The sequence below is a fragment of the Diabrotica virgifera genome, chromosome 5 (genome assembly GCF_917563875.1).
Source record: "Diabrotica virgifera virgifera chromosome 5, PGI_DIABVI_V3a".
In the NCBI taxonomy this organism is placed as follows: domain Eukaryota; kingdom Metazoa; phylum Arthropoda; class Insecta; order Coleoptera; family Chrysomelidae; genus Diabrotica; species Diabrotica virgifera.
In genome coordinates this window covers 12,896,143-12,917,706 of record NC_065447.1, presented here as the reverse complement: position 1 = coordinate 12,917,706, position 21,564 = coordinate 12,896,143, and the positions used below count along the sequence as shown (strand labels likewise).

Sequence of the window (21,564 nt, the reverse complement as noted above, 5' to 3'; positions counted from 1 at the left end):
TGCTGGATTGCAAAATTTATTTTGCAAAATCTATTGAACCGATCTTAATGAAATTTACAGTATGGTTTTACTGTATCATAAAGTTTTTTTGGGTGAAATATGAAGGTCCTAAGTGTAGCATAAATGGTTGAAAAACGTAATATGCGAATACTTGTTTTTGTATGGTTTTTTCGCAATTATTGCTATTTTGCAACAAGGGTGACTATTTTTTTAAATATTTAACCAATTCTATATTATAGGAAATTTAATTACGCAACTTTTATGTCAGTTCAACCTTTCTCGGAAATGAATACTTTTAAAGTTAGAATCAAAAAACGAGGAGAAAAATCGAATTTTTCCTTAATTTTTTGACATTTTGATTATTTAAACAATGTTGCGGACCTTTTTGAGAGGGAGGATAACTCAAATATTATTATTGGAGTTATTTTCACGCAATTTCTGCAAAAAAATTTGAGTCACCTCTCAACGTGCAAATGTGCTAATATTTTTACATATGCCCCTTGTTCTACTAGTTTTTCCAGTTTTCACTTATGTATCGGAATGCTGGACCGGTATGGAGAAAGTAAAAAGATTATAGATATATTTAAAATGTTCTGCTAGAGACGAATGTTGAGAATACCATGGGTGACTCGAAAAGCAAATGAATCTACATATACTGAGCCAGCCAAACAAAGAAAATACAAAGAACAAAAATAATAGGCTATTTTGAAAACATGCTTCGAAGAAATGGTCTTGAAAAAGTTACCATCCAGGGAAAGGTAGAAGATAAAAGAAGTAGAGGTAGATCTCCCTACAATACATGGGCCATATTGTTGCTATTATTGGCGCTCCATTGTCAGAATATGCTAAAATGGCAGAAGATAGAGAGCTATGGAGGAACATTGGCAAAAATCGCTAATAGCTTCATGATATTACAATACCTGCATCAAGTTAATGACTAAGAAGAAGAAGATAAAATATTAATTTTCAAATACATACTTTAAACAGAAATAATGATGCTGATAATGTACTAATGAAACACCCTGTATATGTACTAATTTTAACATTGTATTTCGAAAAAATAGTATCTGTCTTGCTTTTTAAACGTTTTTTTCTCGACGTTATACAATCGCTGCCAAAAATATAACGTAACTCTGCGCGACGCCGACCGACGCCTGCATCGTCGCGACGCCGAAAATGTGCAACCGGCAAAAAGTGAAACAATCGCGACTCGACCTTTCGACTAACTGGATGGCTGGAAAGTGAACACTGGGGTAACCACACCGCCTGGCACCGCATTTCAACCCTTACAGGAAAAACTAGATCAGACGGAAAGATACGTAGATTCTAGAAGCGTTTCGATATATGTGAGAAGCCACGTGGATGGAGATATGATGAAAGTATTAAGAATCATAAGAGGAATTTCTCTCAGAGATAGAATAAATCTATCGGAGGAAATCGGATACATTAAGAGAAACTGGGGTCCAGGATGTGGTGAAATGGACACGAGCACGATGCCGCACATGGAAAGATCATGTGTCGAGAGAATGGACTCGGGAAGATTCGCGAAATACAATATCCCGACAAAAAACGCATAAATCCAATACAAGACCACTAGGAAGAGTAGGAAGACCCGAAGAGGTGGTATGAGAGCTGAACATCATCATCATAACAGCTGGGATGATAGAATGAACAGGACCATGTCCTACAATAAGAAGTAGAAGGTTTTCAAGTATTTCAGTAGCAGTACCTCTAATATTACTGTCCATATTCCCCCAAACTTTATTGGGACTTCCTTTCATATTCCACCACATATTTTCTCTTATTTTTGTCGCGAGCAGACCTTCTTTCTCATCTGTTAACACGTGATTTTTGTGGCCCTCAAATTGTCAAAAAGTCTTGGAATTGAAGTGTATCAATTCATGACCTCTGTCATTTAAGCACATACTGGTCTCTGGTCTCTTTCCCACTCCTTGTGAAATTATTGTGAAGAATTATGAAGAAGTAAGCTTAACGATGGGTCTCAAAATAAACAGAGCCAAAGCGAGAATTATGATAACTGTTGTATATAAATTTGTATATCAGGGCTCTTTAAGAATTAACAAGGGGGCTGGACTGAAGAAATAAAGCGCTGGTCAGCAATTGCAAAAAGCTCTATGGCAAAATTAACAAAAATTTGGAAAATGAAATAACCATCTATACTAAAATAAGACTCGTAAGAAGTCTAGTTTTTCCAGTTTTCACTTATGCATCGGAATATTGGACCCGTATGGAGAAAATAAAAAGATTATAGATGTATTTGTAATGTCCTTCAAGAGACAAATGCTGAGAATACCATGTGTGGCTCGAAGAACAAAATGAATCTATACTGAGCCAGCTAAAAATAAAGAAAAGATCTTATATTAAACACAAATTAAGATATATTAGCCCTAACTATTCTACTAACACAGAGATAGAGGAATCCCATCCTCGTCGCCAATTATGTGATGTATTAGCCCTAACTATTCTACTAGCACACATATAAATATGCTCGAGACGTTACTACTTTAAATAAAAGCCGGACTTTTAACGGACTAGTTTTATTGTAGAATCGAAGTCACATACAAGAGAGAGATACAGGTTCCAATTTCCTTAAATACTATTACAGTGGAGTGGGATGATCACTGATGTCAAAATGAGCAGTAACACCGCGCGAAATACAAATAATCGAAACCTAATATATCACACAAATCTTTACATTTTTAACCAGATATACATATAATGAGTCTGATGTATACAAATGAAACACCCCGTATATGCACTAATGTATCTAACGTTGTATTTCTAAAAAATAGTAGCCGTCTTGCTTTTTTAAACGTTTTTTTTTCGACGTTATACAATCGTTGCCAAAAATATAACGTAACTCTGCGCGACGCCTGCATCGTCGCGACGCCGAAAATCTGCAACCGGCAAAAAGTGAAACAATCGCGACTCGACCTTTCGACTAACTGGATGGCTGGAAAGTGAACACTGGGGTAACACACACCGCCTGGCACCGCATTTCAACCCTTACAGGAAAAACTAGATCAGACGGATAGATACGTAGATTTCAGCGTTTCGATATTTGTGAGAAGCCACGTGGAGTCTTATTAGTTTTCCTCTTCGCACGTGGGCATACACTTGGATTTTGGTTTTTCAGTGAATTGTTAGTTTTCAGAATTTTTAGGGTGTCAGAAGGGAAGCTCTTAGCCAGAAACTAGAAGGTGATCATTGTTTTTTTGTTTATAATCATTCCTTTCAGACTAATTTATTTTTTAGGTACTTCTTGCATTTATATCATTATTTTTTTATATTATCATTTTTATCCCACTGAACTCTATAATATAGAGTATAATAACTAACTCTATAATAATATTATTATTATTATTGATTATTTATTGTTTAATGCTGTTTTTCTGGTATTTTATTCATTTTATTTAAATATTATCTAATATTGCTTTAAATTTTTGATACAAACTTTTAAATTTTCAGGAATTTTGCTATTTTTTATCGTATATCTTGTTTATCTATTTTAACTTTTCAGGTAAAAACAATAGTGATAAAAATTAGTAATCGTTTTATAATGCAGCTTCCTTCGTAAGGCTGAGTTTTTAAAAAAAGTTTAAAAAGTGCTAAGTCAGTGCAACAAGGACTGATCCATATGTTCTATTTAAAGGACGTTTAGAACTAAAAGTGAAAAGTGCTAGTGATTTTGGATGGACTGCGTTCTAATAGTAATGTGCTTGGATAATATAGAGTGCTCTATCACAGGATTAAAAACCGAAATGTAAAAATAATGAGGATAGAATAATTTTAGGTTCTTGAGCGTCTTTACGACGTTGATTCTTCATCTGATTTGGTTTATTCCACTTTTCTGTTATTCATCTTATGTGGCCGAGGTTGGCAATTCTGATGTTAAGTTCTGATTCTCTAAATAGTTCGATTTATGTGCATCCTGTACCATTTTCTTCCACTTTTTTGATATTCATCTTCCATTGCGGAGGTTGGCAATTCTGATGTTCTGCTTCTCTGAATGGTTCGATTTATGTGCATCCTGTACCATTTGAAGCAGCAATGAAGCTTTTCTCCTTCTTACGCTTTTCTTGCTCTGGATCTTGTCTTGTATAATCAACTGAAGCGCCTAATATCTCTCCCCAAGCATAACATGTCCCAGTTATTTCAGCTTTTTATTATTTCCATCCCTTTTTTAATTCTTCTCATGATTTCGTTATTTGTTACATGTTATAACCATGATATCTTCAGGATTATCCTATATATGCGTAATCCGAATGTTTCTAGTGTCTTGGTAGTCGACGAGTTAAGGGTCCACGCATCCCTTCCATAAAGCACAGTCTAGAAAATATAATACCTTGCCCGGCTAACTTTTAAGTCGAGTTATAAAGATAGTTTTCCCTCTTTTTTCTTTTCTAATTTTGATTTCTTTGGAATAATTGTTTGTCTCATTCATTGTTGGGCTAAGATTGTTATAATTTTATTTGTTCTAGAGTTGTGCTGTTAATTATCAGGCTTTCGTCATTATTTTAGATCTTTAATATCCTCAGTTTTCCTATACATCTTCTTAAGATGCCGTGCATTTCTGAGTAGGCCAAGATTATATTATTTTATTTTTAGCAGCATTGCGAAGCGTTTCGTACCTGTTAATTCCTGTCCATTGGCATCTTTTTACGCCCCAGACCTAAGACTTATATCTTTCCTTCTAGTACCGGTTATTGAAAAGTGTATCGTTCTCTTCGGAAAATGTGACCTAAATATGCAGTATTCTTACATTTTACATACCTATACCTAGTGAAAAATTTCCCTATCCTGGGAGCCCGCTTTTCTTAATACTTCCTCATTTCTTGTTCTGTTCTTCCATGATATTCAAGCCATTCAGCGCAGGCATCACATTTCAAAAACTTCAAGTTTGTTAATGATCTGGAGTTTAATTCCATGTTTCCATTCCGTACAAGATAACAGCTCAAACGTAATACTTTATACTTCAGCATCTTGTATCTCAGGTTGAAATTCATTTAGAAATTTACGAAGTTTCAAAAAAGCATTTCTCTACTATATGCTCTTTATTTTAGTCTCAGAACCCCAACTATCGTTTAGAGATAACCCAAGTATTTAGACTGCATGGCTTGCTCGTTTTTTTTCTTTAGCTACATATATCTTTGCATTTGAGTAATCACTTAAAAGACATTGAAGATCTTCGACGTTATCTGCTACTGTCGCTGTGTCAGCGGCACCCCTTTTTTCGTCGTTTTCTTTAATACCCTTATTAGAGTATGTCACTAGTTCTGCAAATGCTTTTTCTACGTATAATTTAAAAAATATTGGAGAAAGTATACTTTCTTTTTTAATTGAGAAATCTTCCGTTTGCGTTGAAAATTTAAAGGCGTACATCCTTTCTTTTAGTTAAATAATTCTGGATTAATGTTTGAAAATTAAAGATAGCCTCTCTCATGCCACGTCCATTTTTGAAACCAATCTTACTCCAGCAACTGACCTCTTCACACTACTTAAACAATCTTGTGTGTATCCAATCTTTTGGATTGGAAATTCCAACCTTTTGGAACCTAGCCCGTATCGTAGAGCTTCTCAATAATATCTAGATTTTCTTCATTAACTAATTTGATTATTTCTTCATACAAATAATCTGGTCCTGGGGCATTCTTACCTTTTAATAGTTTACTACAGTGTTCAACCGCACCTTTCAAAATACTTGGGTCATTCAAATAGTTTCCCAATTCTGAGAAATTCTTTAGTAATTTTGCTATGTATATTTCGATATAGTTGGTCCTGCCTGATGTTACACTTCCTGCGTTGTTCCATCATCTCTAATATTTCTTCTATCATCCACTAATTCTTGATAGTTGTTCTATTTTGGGGCAAAAAGTGTTGTTCACATCATCATCATCTATTGTATCTTAAACTGTATCTTCACACGTAGGTGGTGTTTTCTAGTTTTGTATACAATTTAGCTACCTGTATTATATCTTTTGGTACACCAATCAATGGATGTTGTCAACTACCCTGAGAAAATCCGGTCTCAGGTCATTTATAGCATTTATATTTTATAATCGTTTTCATTTATCTCTTTTACAGAGATACTTTATTTTTAAAGCTTTAGTTTTTTAAGTCATTATCACAGAAAGTGTACATTTAGTGATACAAAGATTTAAAAATGTTTATTGACTTTAAATTAAAGTGCTTAGACTGAAAGTGAAATGTGTTAGTGATATCGGCGATAGACGGATTAAGCATTTAAGAACCTTAGTGAATCTAAACGTTGACAGTGACCTATTTAATGCACGAGTATCTATTAAAAAAGCTTCTCTCATTTTTTTAGAAAACTGTCTCAAACCTTGGGATTAAAATATTCAAAGTGCCAGTAACCGTGACATATATAAATATAACGATTGTATTTTTGTAATTGTCTTGTTTTTTCATATAATTTTCCTGTAATGTTTGTTCAGTGTTTATCGTGGTGCACTTATTTTTGAATGAATCTACCTTTCAATCAACAAATGAGAACGCCAAAAGAAAAATGAAAAACTTGGGAGCAAAAATATCACCAATATAGCGGAATTCGAAATGGAAAGGGCTTTAAAAAAGCTAAAAAATAGTAGAGCTCCAGGACACGCAAATATAATTGTCGATATTTTGAATACAATCAAGATAAATCTAATTATATCTACCTACACAAAATTCTGAAACATCATGGGCAGAATTTGGAAAACTCCGCAGAGTAAGCTGAACCGCATAATAGCTTAACATTTGAGGAGCAAAGTTCATCCTTCCTGTCATTACATATGGATATCAAACCTGGACCGTAACCAACGCAAATATGAACAAACTAGCCACAAAAGAAAGGCAATATTAGATATACGACTGTTAGATTTAAAGAGGAACAACTGGGTAAGATCAAAATCAAAAGTCGAGGATACCACAACAAAAATTGAAAAATTCAAATGGAGCTTCGCTCAAAGTGTTAAAATAACGAGTGAATTTCTTACGACAAGAAACGATTTGCAACGAATATGGAGACACCATTCAAACAGCTCTTAAATAAAAATTCCCTGTCTTTTACAGTTCTCCAATAATTTCAACAATAACCACCTACAGGGCGAAAAATATTTGTAGAAGTAATAATTATACATAAAATTGCGATTCTTTATATCCTTATCCTTTTTAACTTTCTGCTGGTTTCAAGCAGTTTATTTTTGAATAACGAAGCATAACTTTCAGTCTCGGTCTTTAAAAATATAAAAACGGTCGCAATAGCTAAAAATAATTCGTTTTTGTTGAACATAAATTGGTTTTATTGACGATATAAATATCTTTTGACGGTAATTTTACGAATGTTCAGGATAATCCGATTCCTCGCAATTTATGACGAATGATCAATGAACCATGCAGATTAAGAATTAACAAAAACATGATTTTTGCACGTACACCCTTAGTAATACGTGCCAACCAATGGCTTTATGGCAATACAAAAATGAAACCTAAGAACGTGAAAATTTAGTAATACAGAAAGAAATAGTCTATGCCGAAAATTTAGTCCACCACCATCATAGGAAATCTTAGTTTCATTCTATAATATTTTTCGAAAACGGTTTATCCAATGCAGTAATATCAACTAAATGGAAAAAAGTTTAATTAGTATTTAGGCTTAATATATCCTCATCTCGCTGTCTTTACTAAGGTTCTTTATTTACATGACATCTCCGCCGCGGAGGTTGGCAATCATCACGCCTATTCTGATCTTAGATGCAGCTGCTCTCAATAGTTCAATAATTGATGTGTATTCCCTCAAATTACTCAGCCATGATATTTTCCTTCCTGTGTATTTCCTTGTATAATCAATTGAAGTACGTCATATCTCTCACCACGCATGATATGCCGCAGGTATTGCAGCTTTCGTGTTTTGATTATTTCCATTATTTCCATTCTTTTGTTAGCTCTTCTTTGTTGTTTATTACATGCTCGATCCATGCTATCTTCAGGATTCTTCTGTATATCCACAGTTCAAATGCTTCCGGCTTTTTAGCAGTCGCTGCGTTAATAGTCCATGCTTCCATTCCGTAGAGCAGCGTCAAGAAAATAGAGCGCCTTGCTATCCTAACTCTTAAATATTTACAGTCCCATATATATCTTATCCCAAGTATTTTCTTATTTTATTGAAGTTTGTTCGTGCTTTTTTGAAGTTATACTTCTTTCGGCGCGATTGAGAGTAAAATTTTTCATAAATTTGCGCGCATGCGCACACAGATAGTATGACGTTTAGTTGCTAATCTTTCAAATTATGTATCATGCAAATAAGCCATTAAAATAATATATTAGTGTTTTTTAGTAAATGTATTATTTATTATAATTTTGTGTCTTTGGATTTGTCTTCCTTGGGCGTAAAATAATAAAACATCTATTTTTATATTTCACTTGTCACCGTGATGTGTGATTATGCATATCTGAAACGTCAGTAACATGCGCCTTGATGGCCTGGTTGGTAGAGCATTGGACCAGAGATCGAGAAATCGCGAGATTGCTGGTTCAAATCCCGGACGATTCATACTTTTTTCTTTTTTTTTTTTTTTTAATATTTGGCATTGTTAAGTTTTGGTTAAGTTTTGGTAATTATTGTTAATTTTTTGTATTGTAACTGTTAAGTATATTTATTTCGTTGAAATTATATAGTAGAAGTATAACTTCTTACGCGCGTACAAAGTACACACACATTCTTTTTTTTTATTCTAACTTTGATTTCTTTGGAGTAATCGTTTGTGCGATTAATTTTTGTGCCAAGATAGTTGTAGTTTTTTGGTTGTTCCAAATGTTTATAGTTATTAGGCTTTCATCATTATTTTGGGTTTTTGATAATCTCTAACTAAAATTTAGTTTTCTTGATGTTTAGTGATAGTCCATATAGACCAGGCGCATCTGTAAAAATATTAGTACATTTGGACGTTGAGAGGTGACTCAAATTTTTTTGCAGAAATTGCTTGAAAATAAATCAAATAATAATATTTGAGTTATCCTCCCTCTCAAAAAGGTCCGGAACATTGTTTAAATAATCAAAATGTCAAAAAATTTAGGAAAAATTGGATTTTTTTCTTGGTTTTTTGATTATAACTTTAAAAATATTCATTTCCGAGAAAAGTTGTACTAACATAAAAGTTGCGTAATTAAATTTCCTACAATATAGAATTGGTTAAAAATTTAAAAAATAGTCACCCTTGTTGCAAAATAGCAATAATTGTGAAAAAACCATACAAGAACAAGTATTCGCATTTTACGTTTTTCAACCATTTATGCTACACTTAGGACCCTCATATTTTACCCTGAAAAACATTATGATACAGTAAAACAATACTTTAAATTTCATTAAGATCGGTTCAATAGATTTTGCAAAATAAATTTTGCAATCCAGCTTTCGTAAAAAAAAATCATTTTTTCAAAATGTTACAGGACTGAAAATAAAGCAGATAGCAAGTTGAAATTTTTTTTGCTTATAGAAGTGTACTGTACGTTTCATTTGCAATTTTGTAAAATTAAAATCGTTTAATACCACGGCGTCAGGAATTTTTTTAAATAAACATTAATTATTGGTGCTACGCGCAGGACAGCGGATAGTTTGCTCTGATTGGGCATTCCAATGACCTTTGACAATGATTGATACATTTTAATTTTTATTACATTTCGATATAAATAAATAAATTTGTTTATTGCAAAATAAAAACACATACTCTATCCTTTGAAATAACACTTTTATTAGCAAAAACTTTCTTTGTTCGTATATTTTAACTTAAATAATAAAAGTTTATTATTTTTAAACATATGCAATTGTTTAAACAATATTTCACAAACAATAATAAAATTAGTTTGATTTTTGTGGAATTAAAATATTAAAATACAACAAAATATAGAGTAAGATAATAAAATATTAGATAATGATTGGAACAAATTTTGGTGGAAATCAACTTGTGTGAATCGAACGCCGCTGTCCTGCGCGTAGCACCAAAAATTATTGTTTATTTCAAAAATTTTCTGACGCCGTGGTAATTAATCGATTTTAATTTTGAAAATTGCAAATAAAAGGTACAGTACACTTCTATAAGCAAAAAAAAATTTCAACTTGCTATCTGCTTTAATTTCAATCCTGTAACATTTTGAAAAAATGAATTTTTTTTGCGAAAGCTGGATTGCAAAATTTATTTTGCAAAATTTATTAAACCGATCTTAATGAAATTTACAGTATTGTTTTACTGTATCATAAAGTTTTTCAGGGTGAAATAGGAAGGTCCTAAGTGTAGCATAAATGGTTGAAAAACGTAAAATGCGAATACTTGTTTTTGTATGGTTTTTTCGCAATTATTGCTATTTTGCAACTAGGGTGACTATTTTTTTAAATTTTTAACCAATTCTATGTTGTAGGAAATTTAATTACGCAACTTTTATGTCAGTACAACCTTTCTCGGAAATGAATACTTTTAAAGTTATAATCAAAAAAACGAAGAAAAAAATCGAATTTTTCCTTCAATTTTTAACATTTTGGATTATTTAAACAATGTTCCGGACCTTTTTGAGAGGGAGGATAACTCAAATATTATTATTTGATTTATTTTCAAGCAATTTCTGCAAAAAAAATTTGAGTCACCTCTCAACGTCCATCTCAAAACAGATGCGCCCTGGACTAATATTCTTCGCCATATTCAACTCTCTTGTTCTCTAGCCTCTGGAGGTGGTGGATTTTCGGCAATATGACAGTATCGTCGGCATGCCTAATGTTGTTAGATGGTGCTTCATTGACCTTTATTCCAGCTATTTCTCTCTTGAGAGCTCTTTTCATAATTTCTTCAGAGTATGCGTTGAACAATACACATCCCCATCGTACATCGTACCCCTCTTTTGATTTTGAATTCGCCTGTAGTGTGTTCATTAACGAGTATATTTGGCAGCTGCTTTTAATATAGATTCATTACAATTCGAATGTCATTACAGTTTGTTTTATTTTGAGGACATCCATTGTTTTATTTTGAGGATATCCATTAGCTGTTTATGACGAACTTTATCGAAAGACTTGTTCTTCTTCTTGCAGTACCGTCTCCTATCGGAGGTTGGATACCATCATGGCAATCTTAACTTTGTTAGCTGCAGCTCTGAACAATTGTATTGAACTGCACCCGTACCACTCCCTTAAATTTCTCAACCAGGAAATCCTCCTACGTCCCACATGTCTCTTTCCCGAGATTTTTCCTTGGATTATGAGTCTTAGCAGGGAGTACTTTTCTCCTCTCATTATGTGGCCGAGATATGCCAGTTTTCTCGTTTCTATGGTTTTATGACTTCGCATTCCTTCCCCACCTTCAGCAAAACATCTTGATTTGTTACTCTCTCTGTCCATGGTATTTTCCACATTCTCCTGTAGCACCACATCTCGAATGCCTCAATGTTTTTGATGTTTATCTTTTTCAGTGTCCAAGCTTCCATGCCGTCCAACAGAACAGAGAAAACATAAATTTATGTCCCGGCAGCATAAGAATTTTTTCATTTTGATAAATGATTGTCTCGCTATTTCTATTCGCCTCTTAATTTCTCTTGTCTGGTCATTAGTATTAGTGAACCAAACCCCTAAATATTTGTAGGACGTAACTCTTTCCACTTGCTTATTATTTATGGTTAAATTCACATTGGTGTATAGCTTCTTTGTTACAATCATAAATTTAGTATTTTTGGTGTTCAGTTTGAGACCATACTTTTAGATCAAAGCGTTGTTGTAATCTATCAAATACACGTACATATTTTAGTTAACATCTAAGGATCTATGAAAATCACCGTAAATATAATATACCAAATTTTCACAGTCCAATAAGAAACAGTTTTAAAAACATCCATCGGTATTTTGATAATTATTATTGCCTAAATACGACATACCGATTTGATTTAATTCGTAGGGTAATGTGTAGTAGGAGTATGTGTAGGGGAGCAAAGTATGCTAAATGTGCAGTCACTCGAGCGCTTTGGGGACCTAATGGGTTGTGAAGAGTAGGTCCTAAAACCAAAAAGAGTTCCAACAGTAAAAAAAAAGCAGTAAAATTTTCTATTTTAGTGGGGACTTGTCCATTTTTAATTTAATTTTCCATTTCCAACAATCGTTTTTTTTTAGATTATAGCGCCATCTATCCATAATTCGAAAAAATGTCTCGAATAAAAGTTATTTATTTTTACGTAAGGAATCAAAATCTGCAATAAAAAATGGGGCTCCTATTTAAGCTTTTAAAGTAACCCCCCACCCCACATCCGTGGGGGTCGTGTTTGGTGCCATTCGATAGATTTTTTAAAAATACTGAATAAGTGTATTTTTTAGTTTTTCGATCTGTCGTTCATTTCGCGAAATATTCGCTTATTTCTTGTGAAACTTTGGGATTCACCCATTTCCTTACGCCCCGTCCAAATCGTCAGATTTTTGAAATATACACTGTTTTGCATGCACTTAACTTACCTTATCTTAATCTGACGATTTAGAGTTTTTCTAAAGATAGATTTTTTCGGCCCCCCCTTAACGAACTTCCCTGCATTAAGAGCCAATATATGGTAGAGATACATTTTCAGGGTACAAGGTTTCTCCCCATGTAATAATCTGACGCGCTCGAGTAACTGTAAAAATCCCCGCTTGGGCTCCCTACGTACAAAGAATCATGTGCACGATTCGGAGTCATCATCATCCAGCCTCAAAAGTCCACTGCTGAACATAGGCCTCCTCCCCTCGTTTCCAACCCCATCTATCCTGCGCCGCTCTCATCCAGTTTGTATTTACCTTTCTTATTCGGAGTAGTTTTGTATATAATTATAGGTAATAAATATGAAGAATTTTTTGATAAGAATTATGACTCCCACCCTATTATCCAGATTTAACTCCCAAACTTTCTGTACATATAAATAGTATTTTTTTTCATCGTCTGGTTTATTGACCTAAAATCTTAGAACAATAAAGTCAGATTTTAACACTGACCCAAAAATAATAAATCACCTTCAAATATTAAACCAACACGATACTAATACTTCACATATATCAACCACTTAACGATTTGCACTAGAAATTATTTGACTCGTGACCTGATTCTATTCACACTCTGTATATAAATAAGACGACGCTCTAAAAATACATATAATGCAATGTCCCATATACTTGATCCAACTGTTACATTGTAGACTTAGATACCACCTACAATACAGTGAAATATATTGAAATTTTTCGTTAAAAATATTCTAAAGCAGGTTATTGAGAAAAGATTAGCCCACATACTTTCCAACCATATACATAGTTTTTATAGGTCTGACAAAGGCATACGATATTGTACCACTTTCAATGCTCTGGGTAGCACTGGAAAAACAAGGAATAAGCAAAAAAATATACAAGCAATACAACATTGAAACTGGAAACAAATTAACGAAAGAAATTCTTATTAGTAAGGGTCTAAATCAAGGCTGCTGCATAGCACCTACACTCTTTAATATATTTAAATGAGGCGCTCTCACTGTGGAGAAGAAAGTGCTGCAATATGAGCATCCCAATCGATGACGATCAATTGTACACAATACACTTCGCTGACGACCAAGCCATTCTAGCCGAAGACGAGAGTGATATACACTATATCTATATGCTCAGAAAACTGGAAGAGGAGTACACTAAGTGGGGCCTTACAATTAATATACAAAAACCGAGTACTTAGTTGTAGGAGAAACACCAGAAAGCCTACAAATTGAAATGGGAATTATAAGCCCAACAGAAACCTTCAAATACTTAGGAGTCCAAATAACTTCAAAGGCAGGGAGTAACGAAATACATTCCAGGATTATCCAAGCAAAATCAGCCACAAGACAGCTACACGGACTATTGTGGAATAATAAAATAACAAAAGAACATAAAAGAAGAATATATAAAACAATAATAGAAAGTACATATTGGGTTGTACTGCGCCGAACTCTGGGAAATAAACCAAAGAAACAAATAAAAAATTAAGGTCATGGAAATGAACTATTGGAGACGATGTTGCCGGCTCACTAGACTTGATAGGGTGAGAAACGAAGATATTAGGAGAGAAATGAAAATTGATCTAGATATAATAGACCCAATAGAAGCCAAAAGACTCAACTGGTATGGACACCTTCAGAGAATGCCTGAAAATAGATGGCCAAAAAAAATAAATGGATTCCATCCACTAGAAGAAAACGAGGTAGACCAAAACCATCCTGGAGAGAAGATGTCGAAAATGCAATGACCGCCAGAGATCTAAAAACTGAAGATTGCTTCAACAGAAAACGCTGGAAATTAGGATGCGACAAGCGGCGCCAGCTGTAGAAGACTCGCTTATTATAGAGTGAGCACGTAAAGGTTGGAATAAATTCATTTTCTCGAGAATGGACAATTTTGGAAAAAAATCCCGAAACAGGTCAATTTTTATTTTTAAATTACGACTTTTTGGCATACATATCATATTAGTGACGTCATCCATCTGGGCGTGATGACGTCATCGATGATTGTTTTAAATGGCAATAGGGGTCGTGTGATAGCTCATTTGAAAGGTAATTTAATTCTCTATTCAGTAATATAAACATTTACATAATTATTTATACAGGGTGTCCAAGAAAACATGTTTTTAATTGAATTTATTGACATAAAAAGAAGAATGCATGTAATTTATTTAATCCAAAATACATTTTACTGCTCTCAGAAAACAGAAAAAAATGTTTATTTGAAAAATATTCATTGCTTTTCGTTTAAACTAAATGTTCAAACTGTCCAGAGGAAGGTGGGTGGCGACTTTGATATTGAATTTAAGCAAAAAACAATACAGGGTGTCCCGGAAAATAGTGCGTTCCTTTAAGGTATGGAGAGAATACATGATTTGGAACAAAAAAGTCCTATACCATTTTTTTCTAAAGTTAACCGTTTCCAAAAAAAAGTTAACATTGTTTTCCATATACCTGTATTTTAATGTTTGGAAATTTTAATAAACTGGCAACATCGTACGCACTACGGCATAATAACATAATAAGAACTCGTTTGTGATTGTGATTAACAGTATTTAAAATAATCCAACCTAATAGTAGGTAATACTTATGTATTTACTATTTGTTTACTAAAATTATTTTCTTTTGAAATGTATTGAAATACCTATTGCATAATTTTAAACGAATTACACATCTTTTAACATAAAAACAGATCTTTTAACTAAACTAGTATTATGTATTTAGTAAGGTTTAAATGGGTTGAATGCTGAGTATTGCTGAGGGCTTTAACTGAATTACATAGTTTTAATAGTTTACAGTGGAACTTAAATACACCAGATAATGTCTCAGTAATTTGTTTACTTGTGAACTGAAATAACTAAGTTGTACTTACTTGAAAATAATTAATATACCGAATAGATGTTTCAAGTAACCTTTCACAAACACCATTCATAGGTAATAACATAATAGGTAATACACTCACTATTCGAAAACATTTTCGGCATTGACACTAAACAGGATTCTTTAAAACTATCTGTTTACTATCATCTTCTATCTATTTACATGGGACTGTCTATGCTTAAATTTGCGTACCGCACATAGTTGTCAGATTTAAATTTGGATACCAAAATACATTTTAGTTTTTTGGTCAAACGGTTGCATTTAGAAAAAAATGTTATAAGAGTTTTTTGTTCTACATGGTGCCTTCTACCTATACCTTTAAGGAACGCACTATTTTCCGGGACACCCTGTATTTATTTGTCAAATAAACATTATTTCCTGTTTTCTGATAGCAGTAAAATGTATTGTGAGTTAAATAAATTACACACATTCTTCTTTTTATGTCAATAAATTTAATTCAAAAAAATTTTTTTTGACACTATATAAATAAATATGTTAATGTTTATATTACTGAATAGAAAATTAAATTACCTTTCAAATGAGCTATCACACGACCCCTATTCTCATTTAAAAATTTTTAAGATGACGTCATCACACCCAGATGGGTGACGTCACTAGTATGATGCATATGCCAAAAAGTCGCAATTTAAAAATAAAAATTGATCTGTTTTGGGATTTTTTTCCAAACTCGTCCGTTCTCGAGAAAATGAATTTATTCCAACCTTTACGTGCTCACTGTATACATATACAGAGCTAGTCAAAAGTCCGTACCCCCCCTCGTATCTTTTGAACGGTTATACCAATAGTGAAATTTGGAGGGAGGAAATAAAACGGACGTAAGCTTCTTAACTAGTCATGACAGGTGACGTAATTATGACGAGACTTTACAGCGCCACTGTGACAGATAATTTTAAATCAGACCTTATGGAAAGTGATACCTCGTTTGAACGGTATTGAAAATACCTACCTATTCAGTCATACTAATTTTGTTTGAGTTTAAGCTAATTTTGAGAAATAAATGAAATAAATATAAAATTGTAGTTTCGCATTTAATTAAAAAAAATCAAAATGCCGCATATGATTACTTGTCAAAAAGGTTGACGTTGACGTAAAAACTACTAGAGAATTGAAAAACGTCAACTTTTTTGACAAAAAACCATAGGCGGACATTTGAATTTTTATTAATTAAATGCGAAACTACAATATCTATTTAATTTATTAACCAAAATTTAAATAACTAAGACCCAAAAAATTAGTATGACTGAATAGGTATTTTGAATACTTTTCAAACGAGGTATCACTTGCCATAAGGTCCCATTTAAAATTATCGGTCACAGTAGCTCTGTAACGTCATCTGTCACTATTACGTCACCTGTCATGACTAGTTAAGAAGCTTACGTCCGTTTATTTCCTCCCAAATTTCACTATTGTAAGTATAACCGTTCAAAAGGTACGAGGGCGGAGGGTACGGACTTATTTTGACTAGCACTGTATAATATTAAAATTCCTCATTTGGCTAAGATTTCTGAATCGTTATAATAGTCCTGTCGCCAGTGGGGGTACAACGGCCTCTTTAATTCAGATGGAATAACTTAAGTTTTTTTATGTATTTTGACCCGTAGAACATGAATTTTTTGGGTAACAGTCGATCCGGATGTCGATAAGATTGTTATAAACAAAGAACTTGATGAATCCCATAACAGCGATTTTTCGCAAAACAAAACATTTATTTGTATTTTCTGGGTTATTCTAAGCAAAAAATGTTTTTACGAAGTTTTTTCGTAGGGTGCATAGTTTTCGACATAAACGCGGTTGAACTTTCAAAAAATCGAAAAATTGCAATTTTTGAACCCGAATAACTTTTGATTGAAAAATAAAATAGTAATTCTGCTTACCGCATTTGAAAGTTCAAGTCAAATTCTATCGGTTTTAATTACTTTCATTGCTAAAAATTAATTTTTTTATTGTTAAACAAAGCTATAAACACATAGTGATTGAATGATGTTTTCAATGCATTTCTCATTTGAAATCTAACGAGTAGGCGCGCATACAGACAATTTCTACGTAGATTACGTACGTTAAAACACATGCATTGGGCACGTGAAACACTATGTGTTTATGGCTTTGTTTAACAAATAAAAACTTAATTTTTAGCAATGCAAATAATTAAAACCGGTAGAATTTGGCATGAACTTTCACATGCAGTAAGCAGAATTGCTATTTTATTTTTTAATTAAAAGTTCTTCGGGTTCAAAAATTGCACTTTTTCGATTTTTTTAAAGTTCAATTGCGTTTATCTCGAAAACTATGCATCTTACGAATAAACTTGTAGGACCATTTTTTGCTGAGAATCACCCAAAAAATACAAAAACATGTTTTGTTTTGCGAAAAATCGCTTTTATGTAATTCCTCAAGTTCTTTGTTTATAACAATTTTATCGACATCTGGATCAAGTGTTACTCAAAAAATTCGTGTTCTACGGGTCAAAATACATAAAAAAAATTTGGGTAAGTCCATCTGAATTAAGGAGGCCGTTGTACCCCCCCCCCCCCTGGCGACACGACTATAATATTAGATATTTTGTATACATTTTTGTAAACTGTAAAGGAATTTTCGTTGCATTTTAATATTTTTATCTGCAATATTATATCGCTACAGTTTTATAATATTTTATAACGTTACAACAGTTTATATTTTAAATATCTCTGTCGTAGCCAGTTACCGCTTTTATCATTTTATTTACCAGCAACCAATTTAAAAATGTTTTAATTAGAAAATATGTTTTAAAATACGTAAAAATAAACCGATGAATGAAAATTGTATCGTAAAATGTGCTTGTGCGACCGCAGATGACATAATTCTAATTCCTCGTTCGCAATGGTAGTCATTTTCAGGGTGACTCAAATCTTAACAACGGAAAAAAGGTTTCCTGTATTTCTCTCTCTGTTTCTTTTATTTCGCGCCGATATTTTGGCACGACCGATGAGGTCGAAACTTTAAAAATAGCCAACCATCTGAACTGAAATTGAAATATACTAACACTTTTAACCAGTGAGTGATTCTGTTAAAAAATAGTGCATGTTATTTTACGTTATGCGACTATATGAATCTAATTCATTGTTGTGTGTTTCAGGCTTTTAACTGACTTAAAGGAAAAACGCCAAAAGACAGACAAAGATTTGAAAGAAATAGAAGAAGCGTTGTTGGATATCAAGAACAAGAAATCTAGTCTCAGCAGTCTGAAACAAGAAGTAGAAAAGTTCTACGTATTTGACGCTAACATAACGAAAACTCAGGAAGACTTGAACAACCTTCAAGCCAAAGTTAGTGACGAGATTGAAAAGACTAAAGACTTCTCCAGCGGTATTATTAAAAAATATACTGCTCTACAAAATCTTGTTCCATCTGACGTAGCACAAGAACTGAACCAATTAGAGCTACTAGCAGAATCTATTTCTAACGCCATGGAAGAAAAAGACAGAGAATTCAAGAAAGCTAAAACCATCAGAACTGATTTCAGTAACGACGTTGATGAAGTACAATCCTGGATCAAGGACGCAGAGCTCCAAATTCAAGACAGATCCATCGAACCTCAAGTCTTACACCAACATCTCCAACAAATTCAGTCTGAATTCGCAAGCATCAACGACAGGCTTGACAAATTGACCAGAAACGGAAGGATTATTATCCAAAAGACCAAAGACGACGAAGAAAAAGAAATCACCCAGTCGACAATTAATAATTTGACTGAACAATTGTCGCACATTAAATCGTTGTTGGATGAAAGAAAACAACAAGTTGGGGAAACTTTGGATGCTTGGCAGAGGTTCTTGATGTTATACCAGGCTGTGATGCAGTGGGTGGCTGAGAAGAAGGTCTTCCTCAAAGATCCACTTCGTCTGAGTACTTTGACTGAAGCTAAACAAAAATTACATGAATATTCGGTAAGTAGATTAAATGAGAATTTAATGTTTTACGAAATCGCAAAGGGTTTTTCGTATTTAATATTCTTCTTCTGTAAACTTCTTTTACCCGATAGGGTGTCAGATTTTGTGTTGTTTGTGTATATTTTCTTTTTCCATTCTTTTCTGTTTCTCGATATAATTTTCATTTCTGTGTAGTTCATCCTTCTTATCTGGCTTTACCTGCTTTTATAATTTCATTTATTAAGCTTCTTCTTGGTTGTCCTCTCTTTAGTATCTTTACTCTATAAGTTTCTAATATTCTCTTTGGCCATATTTCATCTTCCATCGTCTGTACTGTTATGCTCTCTGTATTTCTCTCTTTTATGAGATTGATGAGCAAGTTCTTAATTTAATTAATTAATCAATTATTTTAATTACTGCTTATGTAAAACAAAACCAAATTTAAATTAAATTTTCTAATAAACTTTATTCTAAGGGCTATTTTATTTTTTTGATGCTTTACCTTTGGTTTGTGGCTTCTGGTATCTCTATTTGCTTACTCCATCCAGGAAAAAACAGGGAAATTAAACACACTCATGCCTGGTTGCACCAACAGATCTTAAGCTCCAGCTTAGCTAAGCTCTACTTATAGATAGGGCCTCCTTGAGTATCACTTACGTTGCACCATAATTTTAGATTCTTACCTTATTATCAATTATATCTATTATTATATTATGGTATTTTTATTGTAATATATTATAATTGTATTATATTAATTCTTATGATATTCTCGACTTAAGCTTAAGATCTGTTGGTGCAACCGGTCATCAATGTCATATAAATGTAAAAAAATTATTATTTATTTATCCAATATACCATAAACATAAGATTTTAAAATATGCTAAAAATTTAGATTTGTTGCAACTATTAATTTCTCCTCTAATAAATTAAGCTTTAATTCTGATATCTCCTCTGTTTTAACAAAAAAAAAATTATTTAAATAATTCGTTATTTATTCTTACAAAATTTAATAAATTTTACTTTTTTTCTTTTGAATTGATTAAGTACTTATTTCTTCTTTAAAATTTGGAATGACTAAATATGTTATAGAACTGTTCAATACAAAAATTAAGCAAATATGGTGTGGATATAAACAAACTCTCTCCGTTTCACAAATGATTTGACTAACCTTTTTGTTTCTGCTCTACTTCTTTTCCCTGATTGCGTCGTCCTCGATTCTCCCACACGTCCTCTTAGGATGTTGCGAAAGGTTTCTCTCGTCCAAACTGCTTCACACACAAACAAACAGGACTCGCTCGAATTCTCGACTCAGTTTTCTTTCTGCTCGATATCTTGTGCAAATAGATACCAATCGGCTACTCGTTCTATGACAAAAACAGGAATCTTCCTCGGACACAGGAAAATTAACTTCTCAACTCGGTCAACGATTTCGTTTCAACTTGATTCTGCTCGCAAAGGCCAACTTCACCACTTTACACTGACTTCTCACTTTTCAAAAACTGGACTGCTGTCTTCAGATATTCATTTCAGTGCCTATTTTTTCTCTCGTCAAAATCAGACTCCACACTCTCATCCCTTCCATCCAACAGTTTCCACCAATCACACAACATCCTTTCTACTCACTACCCATATTATCATTTTTCAAGAACCAATTTAATTTGTATACAACTTTCCATTTTGTTAAATTCTCGGACACATCAAATTACTTTCGTTGTTTCAAACTGCTAAACAAAAAACCTTATAAAATTGGTAAAATGCTAAAAACCATTCTAAAATCAATAAATTTGTTTACCGCTTAACCTTCTTCGAATTTTTTATAAAATGTCTTATTGTCCATTGCAAAGCGAAAAAAACGGTATTGTCTAATCCGACCGCACCATTGTTTAAGTCCGTTTAAAAACCCGTTAAGAAAAACCACCTTCTTAACGATTTTACTTTTCCGCGAAAACACTGATTACCAACTAAATTATCCTATTACAATTTTTGGTCATATACAGGGCGATGAAAATCTATAATTTCGTGGTCTCTGATATAAATTTATTTACTAAATTTTTCCCAAAAAAATTATACAACAGTACATACGTAGAGGGCACGTAGCCCAGACCATTCCAATTGTGTTCTGAATATTTTACTTCTAGATTCTTACTCTAGTTGGCTGCTTATTTGATCATTTCTGATTCTGCCTTTCCTGGTGTTGGGTGTTATTTTCTTCAAGACTTTCATT

The 21,564-nt window shown here is 33.0% G+C and overlaps 1 protein-coding gene across 12 annotated transcripts in view; it reads left to right on the top strand.

Moving 5' to 3' along the window:
- LOC114330686 (muscle-specific protein 300 kDa) overlaps window positions 1-21,564 on the top strand; it is a 603,413-nt gene that overhangs the window by 419,726 nt on the left and 162,123 nt on the right. For all 12 annotated transcript variants that reach the window (XM_050652274.1, XM_050652275.1, XM_050652272.1 and 9 more), the window contains one exon: window positions 18,548-19,358. In XM_050652274.1, coding sequence (XP_050508231.1) covers window positions 18,548-19,358 — 811 coding nt within the window. The remainder of the gene's footprint in view (window positions 1-18,547; window positions 19,359-21,564) is intronic.